The 11,777-nt window shown below is 40.9% G+C and overlaps 1 protein-coding gene across 1 annotated transcript; it reads right to left on the minus strand.

The window, feature by feature from the left end:
- Nucleotides 1–8,301: 8,301 nt before the first annotated feature.
- On the minus strand, nucleotides 8,302–11,444 carry LOC141899015 (uncharacterized). The gene is made up of 5 exons (XM_074785166.1): nucleotides 11,393–11,444; nucleotides 10,650–10,846; nucleotides 9,805–10,054; nucleotides 9,494–9,694; nucleotides 8,302–8,998 (listed from the first exon to the last, which is right to left on the minus strand). Exons 1-5 carry the CDS (start codon nucleotides 11,442–11,444, stop codon nucleotides 8,796–8,798), a joined length of 903 nt encoding a protein of 300 aa, XP_074641267.1. The 3' UTR covers nucleotides 8,302–8,795.
- Nucleotides 11,445–11,777: the final 333 nt, after the last annotated feature.

The raw sequence follows: 11,777 nt of genomic DNA on the forward strand, positions 1-11,777 counted from the left end.
GGGTCCTTATTTTTATACATCGGTATCTATCTGCTGTGTATTTCAGACGACGTCACAGACATCGCTAAATATCGCAATCGGTACGAATTCATCGAGCTCATTACCACGAACCGAACGGAAACCGGTACATCGAGATCGCAGACGACAGTTCTAGTTGCTACACTCGTCAATCCAGCCGGACGCGTACACTGCACCAAAGACGTCTCGATTGAATTCAACAGAATTCCCCGTAATGAGGTTAATACATCCGCAAGCTTTCATATTTTGTGCGAATGTTTCGTTTCGAAGTCATTTTTGACACGATAAGCGTACTTTCTATCCATTTGTTGTTGTTGTAGGAAAATTCGCACATCCATGTTGTGGAAATGGACTGCGGTCCATACACCGAAGGTTTCTGGACAGTTCAGGTTCAACAAATGACCAGGAATCAGGTATGTATATCGATGTACATGCAGAATGTATGAGTTCTAAAATGCGCAAAATGCCATGCTTGGTGCTGAGCGGTTGAAAGTAACGTCATGATTTTTGCGGCAAATGTACGCGGGCTTCTATCGCAGCAAATAAACCAACTTAATTCCAGTTGACTATACTAGATTTTATATTTTCTTAAGCTATCAATGCGATGGCTAAATGATGTGTACAGTGAGACTTGCCAAATATAACGTTCACTTCATGAGAATACATTCCCGACATGTCCGTGTAAATCCCTGCCGTGGAGCGGATTCATTTTGTCATCATCTCATAGTTCCTTGGAAGTAACGAACGATGCAGGGGTAAATCCAAGAGAGGGTGCAGGGGGTGCGTACCCCCTCTTAGAAAAGTCAATTTGTCCTGAAATTTTACGGGAAAATATTAAACTAATACATAAAAGATATTAAATTCATAAGCTTGTTGTCTATATTTCTATTGATGAGTTAATGTTTTCCGAGGAGCTTTCTTTTGGACTTCTTTTAATCATATGATATGCCCTATTGTCGAGGTGCATCCCTTCCTAAATCAGACACTAGATCCACACCTGAAATGTTAGTACATAACTGTGGCAGCAGTGACAGTGAATGTGAACATATTTTTTTCGCATAGCATTGTTTTAATTCAATGGTGCATAAAATTCAATATTTCGATATGAAAATAAACAGTGCCGTGTGTTTAGTATATCTTTGAAATTCTAGAATCGGGATAAACCAGCTTACGAATACGAATTGACATTCTACATGTATGATTTCCACTACAGACCGATTCTACCGATAGGTAAGTGTGTGTAAATGTGGGTCTAGATACATAGGAGTTATTATTATGATAAGAATCAACATTTTGGATCACCAATCCTCCGTATGCACTATAATATTTTCAGAAATAGTTCGAAAGTTAATGAAATTCAAGGACGTCGCTCCCATGAATATCGACGACAAATACTATTTTCAATCAAGATCAAATATTAAGGTATTCGGGCATTTATTGTTGATAGGCGGCAATTAGCTTTTAATGAAATGAAATAATCTACAGTCCAGGGCCAACTTCCGTAGTTCTGGCTAAATATTTGACTGTGGACTAAAACGCTGAAATGTGGTAATCATAGATTCATATAATCGAGAACTGTGGAATTGGTTACAGTACCTAGACTCGCAGTGAGTTAAGAATTGACATTGAAACTTTGTCCAGCAAAAATGAAATTATTCCATGTGGACTGTTCTTTCGAGACACTTAAAAAGATTGTTTCGTTCCCACGAGACACTTTTCGTTCCCACGAAAAACCTTTCGTTCCCCTGAAAAACATTTCATTCGAACGAAAGGGATTTCGTTCCCACGTGGAAGAATATTTATTTTTCACCATGTCACCTCCGGGGCTCCGCAAAATTGTACAAAAAAGCAGATCTCTTAAACTTCATTTCAGTCAAACGTTGGCGAGAATAATGCGATGAAAAGGAAGCCGTGGTACAGTCCGCTCGATCGAGCCGTGAACAATTATGACGCAGTTCTCACTTTGCGGAAGGATTTATCGTTCGTTTTGGAATTACTCGAAAGCATCCGCCAGTCAGAGATTCATAGACAGGATCAGTTGCTTATGGGAATTGCTAGTTTTCTAAGCTCAAAACACCCGCTTCTCAAATCCGTGATAGACGAATGGCGAATCGAAGGCGAAAACCGACTCGTCGAACTTGCAGAGGATTTAAACGAACTCTATCGAATAGTGCACTTGGTATTGCCCGTTTTGCCATTGTTTCGCACTCGCAAAGTTCCACCAGATATACGGTTACATTTGCGAGAAGAGTTAGATAAAATCGTAGATAGGCCGGCGCCCAGTGGGCAAAGACGGGAAACGAACACGGCCGATAAGGGGTACGACAGCGACCAACAGAAGAAAAAGCGAACATATCGTAATTCAAAAGATTCACCCGAAAAAGATCCCCGTAGTAGCGATAGTAGTATACTTCAGAAATGGAAAATTCCCACACCTCATGAGGTCGAAAAATTTCTGGATACTGTCGTCGATGGTTTTGGTTTGGGACTGAGCGGAATGTTAATTAAGTCCTATGTTAAAGAGTCGATCAACCCGGAACATCTGTCGGCAATGCTTCAACAGTTCAAAGAAGATCCGTTCGGATATCTACGAAGCGCGTACAACAACTACGTGCGTAAAATTGTAACATGGGTCGCTCCCTATTCGCCGAATTATATCCCGAAATTGTTGAAATGGTTTGTCGTATCGATAAAGCGGTTTGATCGGACGAAAATTCAATACGATAAACGAGAACTTGTTGATCTATGTTCCGAGATTGTGGAAAAGCTGGACAGCGATTTTAGTAAATCGAAGTCCGGTGGAAATGGCGTTAAACTAAAAGTTCCCGATCCTGGCGAGATCGAAAACCTCATAGATTCGGTAATTGGTAGTTTTGAGCAAGGCCCAGGTGCAGTATTGATTAAAAGCTATGCAAAAGATCTAGTCGACGCTCAACAGATCTCGGTGATTCTCCGTGAGCTACAAGACAACCCTATGACGCTGTTGGAAACGCTGCGTAAAGCTTACGAAAACTATGGTGGCGATCGCTACATAACGCCGTATATTCCAAAACCTATCATGCAACTTTTTTCCGAAATCGGCGTGAGTGGATTTCTAAAAAACATCGAGAACAACATGCAGTCGGATATCGATAGATGGCCTTTGAACAAAAACGAGTCTATTTTTGTTGAAAAGGGTAATGGAAAACCGGACGCTAGGGCACCCGATCCAGAAAATGAGGAAGGATTCATTGCGGGGAATGACCGGTATGCTGCGGTCGTGCCGCCGAATTGGCCTCACGAATTTCGCCATCTCCAGTAAGTCGAACAGCTCGCACGGCTTTCATTCATTTCTGGAAGATGGCAGAATTGTATGAACGCTAATGATATTCCCGATGCTTTACAATTTCAGGGACGTCAGCGCATCCAAACTGCTTTGTATTTCGTGTATGATTCCTATAGCGACTTTATTAGTGGTGGCGTTGCTGGTAAAAATGTGAGTCTAATGTGAACGACATTATTTTTGTCTCCTGCGTCAGGTGTACTGAGTTCGTAATTATGCTTAATAATTTCGATCGTCGGAATATGCGAAATTGAGAAAAGTAGTACATATCCTGATCATGAAATACCTTTTCTATATTGCCATTGTAATAGCAGTTAATAAGAGATTAACATATCCGTTCACAATGTGCTTTGAGCTTAATATCGTGCATATTATATTTACAGGCAGATTACTAAAAGCTCTGCACGTGAACCGTTATACATATCATGTCCGTTTATTTCCAGATTGCGTTTGGACATTCGATGGATCGTTTGGCGAAGAAGTACGATGATTTATATCCTATTGATCATTTTACCATTTTATATATACGTTACCAATTGTTACCTGTGGTTTTTGTCGTCTACTTAACGGAATACCGGCAGCGCTACCGAGGGAAGCGAGGCTCAGCGATAATCCACCAGGATCGCTAGTGGCACTGGGTTTAATACTGCGCTTCAAATCTTCTTTATTTCAATGGAGTATCGGCACCAACCAGATGGCGCTATAATACACTCAATTATACGCAGTGAAAACTAGTTATTTTTCAGGCTCCCGAATGGTAATGTTGTCGAATAAGTCATCAAATAGATTTAAGATTGACGTTCCCAATAAGTGCATGGTATAGCTTTATTAGAAATTGATTTACTAATTAGAAAAGTTGACTCGAATTTAATTGAAATGTAGCAGAAATTGAAGCGCGTTAACCGTGTAAACACTAGCGAACCTGGCGGATCCTCGCCTGCCATACGTGGAATCCTCGATTGCCACAGTAGCGATGCCGGTACCACATTGAATTCACGTCAATTTTCTGATTAGTGAAACAATTTTCGGTGATATCTATTCCATACATTGAGTGGGAAGGGGAATCTAAAATCTATCCGAGTTCAAATTTCATCGGAAATGAACTGATTTTTAACCCAATGTTTTGTTGCGCCATCTGATGTTGCCGGTATCCTGTCAGCGCGACTAGTACGTTTTTCCGAAGACGGCCTTCGTTATGCTATATTGTTGTTGAGATGTGCTCAAAAACGAATTTCTAATTTGATCTAGTTTAATTATTGAGACGTTGTATTATTGTGGATTCCATTGCGCTTGCGGGTTTACTGAATATACCAGAACAAACTTTATTTCAATTGGTTTATGAAATTGAACTAAAGTTATTTTAGATCAAGATTACGCAATTGCGTAAACTGGTAACTTTAACTTTTTCATTACTATGGGCGTAAAGTCGATTCTTGTATAAAGTTAATTGATTTTGGTAAGTTATTATAAGCATTTGTGTTGTCCCTGTAGGAAAATGGCGATGGAAAAACCATAGACAAAACAAAGAGCTTTTTAATAGTTATGGATATATTTTTGGAAAACGTCTATATATATTTTGGGACATTGGCTAAATAGATAAAAACATTTTATAGAAATTGAAAATTAATCTTACATATATGTTTTATTACGCAGGCCCGGAGCCAGGGGGGTTCGTCGGGTGAAAGAAAAGGTCCGCAATTTTACCGATGAAGGAAATTGCCCCCAAGAAAACTGATCGATCTATTTGCTACTCTGCACCCGAGACGTAAGCGACTGCAAAGTGTCTTATTGTTAAGTGATAATTATATGTCATTTTCATATTCAGTGTTTTGATGTTTTCTGATCAGACTACCAGATATTGACACCAATATCTGAATATTGAGCCTTCGTCGCTTGGCTTTACTAACGCGGTTTAGGTCCGCTTGTAATGTAAATCGCACCCCACCATGGAGGGTCCAGGCTACCGGCCTGTTAAGTGTGATGCGATGTTTCGACCTGTTTTTGGTAGATGTAATTTTTTATTGTGGGTCCTTCTTTGGTAACCAGTTATCACGAAGCCGTGACCGTATTATCACGAAAAACCCAGTATACACTAATTTCCTGAAACTACGAATTATGTTGATATGTACGTATGTAACATAATTTGGGGAATAAGAAAACAACCTCGAGATCTGTCTGAAGCAAAGACGATTTAGAATTTTTGTTGAGATTTGTTTTTGGAGTCTACAACCTGAGCATGCAACACTCCGGTGGATTCAAACGCGATGATGGCTACGTTTGCAACCGGTCGTCGCCAGATTTGGAATCAATCGATTTTGGAATCAATTCACACATACATAACGTGGGGATATCACAATCATCAGCATTGAATGTTACCATTTCTTCATCGATATCCTATGTTCGTTGGGTCCTAGGCTCGCGAAGGTCATTCACGATGACTGTGCAGGCGATCGCGCCTTATTAACACACGTTCCAAAACTACACGCCTTAAGGCGCGAAGTATGTATTTTAGTTATCGATATAAATGATCAAATTAAGCTTGATAATATTAGAGACGTATTCATATGGCGGTAATCATTTCAGAATTGCCAACAGTCAATAGGAGATGTATCGGGTTTAATTATATTTTTTGTCGCGCAGAGTGATCAGGCGATGAATGTATAAATACATTTCTCAAGCGTCGGCGCTTTTACTCTCGCACTTCTGTATCATATCGTGTTGCTTCCAACAGTTAGAATATTACACACGTGAATATCGAAAACGGGCGATTTTTCATCGCGGCAGTAGTATTAATATCCGTCGCCAGACGACGACTTTTCTCTAATATCGCGCTCGAAAAACGACAACGATCTGCTGCTGTGCGCCACTCGAGAACGGCGACGCCATCGAGCAACGAACCAGTTTTTTGTATTTATTAATAATTGCCGCGCTCTTTCAGCGCAGCTTCGTGTCAGCACTGTTTACAAATGCGGGTGAACAATGGAAGAAGAGCCGCTCTTCAAGGCAATCAAATATTTCCCCCTTCGTCATTTCTATATCCGTCTGCTTTTAAGATCTGATTGAAGAGAGATGCGCGGCTAGGACGCATTTTGATATGTGCTGGTATATGCAGATGCGACGTATACACGCACACACACACACGCGCACAAAACTTGAGGGAGAGGGCCCATTATACATTTCATCAAGATAAAATATATTTCATCAGATAAAATTCTTTGGTAGGCTGCCATTTTCTTGTCAATAATCATAAGCGCTCGGTCGATGAACGATGCAATGAACATCGCTTTCTGCGAGTATCCGAACATCTTCCGCCGGCGAATAGGGAAATAAATATCGCAAAGCAAATCAAACGTGGCTATTTTTTTATTTCCACAATCCAGGGGCCGTTTCTTCACAGACGAAAAACTCAATACACATGGGGAAATTTGTTGAAATGTTAAGTTCGCCGGTGAAACTGTCCCAAGGCCAGTATTTCATAATATGCGATGTTTGCCTATCAAGTTAGCCACTCTAGAATTGCGATCGACTTTTGTATTTTAATATGTGTCCAATTATTGCTGTAAATATCCAATTAAAATTTCGTATTAATAAATAACAGGGCCATCTCTATTTCATAATCAAAAAGTTTTAACATAAGCGAAACATATGATTCAAAAAGATAAGAATTTTTTAAAAACTATCATCGAAATGCAATATCGTTTTAACGAGAATCGTAAAAAGGGTGTACTTTTTAATTTCGACATGTCCTATAACCGTTATTTGGAAGGAGTGATCGTGTCCACGTGCATTGATATTCATTTGGGGTAGAAAAAAACTACTAAGGTCAATCTCAATGTGACCGAATTGTTTCTGCTGTTTATAGCTGAGGCTTCTTTCTAGTTTGTGATGAACATCTCGCCAAATTGTGTGATGACTCCAATCGCCTTTTATCAACAGCCTTCGGTGATACGTACGTATACGCCTGATAATCCCCGCTTCAAACGCCGCTTCGGCAAGTTGTTTTGCTCGTCTGGCGAAAAAGAAAACATTTTTTGATTAACTACTCCCCGGCGCGCACCGTGTACACCCGGGGTGCGGCGATATTCTCGACAAAAAGAACCTACATCGGGCTCCGCTAGTGCGTAATCAGCGCGCTGATCACCGCGGGATTAGACGGACGTCGCTTTTTGATTAGGCGCGAGAAAGAAAAATAATGTCATACGTATATGAACAACGATGGTGACACGCCCAGATTCACCGGCAACAGGCCCATCGCTCGTTCGTTCGTAAAAGTTTCCCATTCGGCGTTTCTCCTTTGAATGCACGAAATATAATTCACGATTCAACACGCATTTAGATTATCAATAATTTAATATTCCTTGATTTTTGAAGCCACTTAAAATTGTCACATAAATGCGATATCTTTCACCATACCATTCAATGTGTATTTGTGTGAGAGATGGAGATATGGAGAGGGAGGGGGTTAAGGGATAGGAATAGAGGATAAAGGGTAGGAGAGATGAGAGAATATAGAGAAGAGTGAGAGAGAGGGAGAAAAAGGGAGAGAGTGGAGAGAGGAACATAGGGAGAAGGGAAGGGGCGAAATGACAGCGGGGTGGATTGGGGAAGGGGACGAGAGAATTTGTTTCACATAGACCATTGTGCCCTTTTCGTCTGCTTCCAATAGAGCACTGTTCCGATCGCTGTTTGGCCCAAACGTCGTAGTTAAATAGTTTACAAAAATCTACACAACAAATGCTACAATGTACATTTCGTGATTATGCTGCATGTTTTTTTTTTACAAGTTATACACGTTAATAATATGTATCCATATATTATATTCAGAACAACCATTTATATCACATAGATAATAATGTCACTTTTTCAGAACACAAGTTGCAGCATTTTATACCACTCCAAGACGACTCCACTTTTTTCATAGGAATATTACATCTATCTAGTTAATAAGTAGGGTATGCACCAGTAGCTTCGCGCTTCGTATATGGTTGATGAAACTAATAAATGCAAAATGAAGTAATGATTTCAGCATAGAATGCACGCCGGTTCCAGGTGCCTTCGATAAGTGGCGCAAGGACTAGAATATTTCGTCGCCCTTATCAAAATGCGTCCAACAGATCCACCGGAAATCTCCCCCACAATAAGACTATGCGCGTTGTTACACTTCCGAGAGACAGTGTGGTCGGTGTATATTATATTCGATTATCTCATCGAATGTCTTTTTCGACGATTTTCGGTGCGATCGTATACGAAACAATGATGATAATTTCGGCTGTTTAGTTCTCCGCAAGCGCGTGCGTGCGCGATTCGCTGTGTCGTCTGTCCATCGCTATAACGGCCGTATAAACACTTCGACTCGACGTTATTACGGTTGAAACGCACACACACACACACTATATGATAATAGTAACGAACTCATAGCAGCAGAAAGACCGAAACCTATATCGTATATCGATTATCATGTCCGGCCGTCGTCCACAAAACTCCGCAATAAAGATTGTTTTTTCATGCGGCATTCGCATCCACTTCTGACCAGGATATTTTCCAGTTTCCAGTCTTCCACGCTTAAGTTTTGTCCGTCGCCCGTGTGCACGTCACAGCCGGTGTTTTGCCGTTGAAATATGTGCTGGTACATGGTTCTCTGACCGCATTTCCCATGCCCTGAAATATCATATTATATCATGAGATTTAGTTAGGCTAAGTAAGCCGTATCTAGCATTTGAATTTTTTTTTCAATCTTAAAATAGGGATGGACCCTATTATTTATTCAATGGATAGATATCGTTTGATTTGTTTTGATTTGGTGTCCCTTGCCGACCCACCACACGTGCCGAGAGCGAAACAGGGGGTTTGATATTGAAATCGGAAATCGAAGTACAAATATAGTTGTTTGATTGGCGGTCAGAATATTTTGTTTAAATCGAAGTACATGATTGGGAAATTCGGTTTTGGTTCATTCAAACAATCTTCGAACCAGTCGTAACCGGCAAGAGCATTTGAATTTTAGGGGGGGGGGGGGGGTAGAGAAATCCTAGAAATTAAAGGCAGTTCTATAGCATATAACTTGCCCCCTGGTAAATACGGCCATGCTAAAAGGCACTTGGGCAGGTTGAGGGAAATTCTTTCTTATTTTGATGCCCGGGTGAGGTCACTTACATGTGCCGGAATGATACAAACAACCACTGTTACCCCCATGACTTTTCGTTAGGCCACTAAGGCATATTACTTCGTTGAATTCTCTCGGGAAATAGTTGGACGGTAGAGTTGTTGTGGCTATACATGTTGTGCACAGTTCAAGGGCATTATCCGGACTCGTATTTCCTCTTCGGTTACAACATTCAATCTTTGTAATCCATCCTGCGTGTGAAAAAATTACCCAAAAATGAAAGCCAATCATGATATGTAAAATGATGAATTGAGACAAACAGCAGAATCTGCCACAAATGTCCCTGCGGTTATCGGCATACCTCGATTGTTGACTAGTCTTGTGTTTTCTATACCAAAACACTGAGGTGGAAGGCAGGATTTAGCTGGATTTTTCGGGCAGCGCAGTCGGGACTTTCCCCGACTCCGACCTCGTCCGCGGCCACGACCTCGACCCCGTCCACGCCCTCGCCGTTCGACGGATCGCCGTGACCTTCGGTCGTTGTCGTGTTCAGTTGTGCCTATCACATCTACTCTGGGTTCACCAGAAGTCTCATCGTCGTTCGGCAAATCCTTGAATAAAAAAACATACAGTTATTAATTGACAGGGACGTTCTTTTTTTCTATCTTTTCCTAGTTGAAACTCGACACATAGAAGTAGTATGAATTGACCAAATTTCCGGTCAAAAACGTACACCGGATATTTGGACTTCCTAAGACTAAAAATCGCTGGAAAAGTTATAGGTCATCAGGAAATTGACTGAATCCGAACGAACACAATCCCCGCAGACTGGAAAGCCGAATGTAATAACTCATGATTTTGTGCATCGTTTAGTTCCCATAATTTCGGATCCCCGAAGTCCGCCCACGCGCGGTATTTGTTTTAATGCGCAGGACGTGATCGGCATCTTACAATCGTACGACATTCAATCTTCATCTGAACAAAAAGTGTTTTGTATAGAGTTTGGGTTGAATTATGCGGTTAACCCTAAAGTGTTATGTCTACACGCAGTTCTCTTGATTAGATGAAAAACTACACAATATTCATGCAATGTAGTTAATGTACCCAACCGGTTTGTAAGATACTGTTCACCTTTAGCCGTTGGCGCATCGTAGGGGTTTTTTTAATTGAAATCCCCTGCATTATCTAGAAAGTAGGCTTACTTACCACGCGTTTCCGCAAGCTGGGCAAATCGTATTGCAATTTGAGCATTAAGTTTAAATAATCCGGGTTTGATGACGACATTGTGACGTCATCGTGTTCAGGCATTTGTCGATTGTCGTCGATGTCAGCAGACGATCTAGCTGTGCATACTGATGTCTGATTAACAATTACTTGAATTGAGTGGCCGAAGAAAACAGAATCTAGAAAAATAATAAACGCAGAAAACATATATCGTTTATGTCGAATAGTGATTACCAGTGATAAAGACAGTGATTGTTCTGAACAACTTCGCGAGATTGTATAATATTCAAGCAATATTGGGTTAAATCACTGAGGAAAGAAGCCGGCAAAAACGGGAACGAAAAAAGTCGCAGTTAACACTGCGCCATTATACGTCCAATATGACGTTCGTGAACAATATACACATTTCCCTTCCTGTGTACGCGCAGTCGATAATCGTGATGTCACTAAAAACCGCTATATACGACTACGTCACCAACACGAAAGACAATGACGTAAATCAAAGCGGTGAAAGAAACAGGTGATCCACTATACCACCCCCGCCACCTCGTTTTTCTAATTTGTCGAAATGTCGGATGCATATCAAAGGATATATCATATTAAGCGAAAGCAATAAATGATAAGCACGCGCAACGAAGAAATAACCGACCGTCTGCGCGTATACAGTCAATGATTAGCCGTTCCTTTTCTTCATTTGATGGATCGTCACCCTTGAACAAACTAACCGGCAGCGGCTCCTGTTTCCTTTTGCGAAAGGTCATTTGTTATAATTAACATGATTAGACGAAAACCGAAAGTTCGTTTCGAGACAATTCAGACGGCGGTGGGCGGTAAACGTCACGCAAAACAGGGCAATGCCATTAAGTTTAGCAGCATGTATTCCATCTTTGTCTCTCGAAGCCCCCGCTGCGCTCGTTCAAAATCGATACATACGACTTTTCGACAAAAATAGTCATTTTGGGTGACCGTTTAATATTGTGACGCAAGATAATTTCTTTTATTTCTTAAAATGTGTTCGTTTTTATCGGTGAGTATGAATCTAAACAAAAGATCACCCGGAGTTGGTTGCAATAGTATTTCGTATTCGAATGCCGCCCAAAATATTAGGAA

Source organism: Tubulanus polymorphus, chromosome 2 (assembly GCF_964204645.1).
Source record: "Tubulanus polymorphus chromosome 2, tnTubPoly1.2, whole genome shotgun sequence".
NCBI classification, from domain to species: Eukaryota; Metazoa; Nemertea; class Palaeonemertea; order Tubulaniformes; family Tubulanidae; genus Tubulanus; species Tubulanus polymorphus.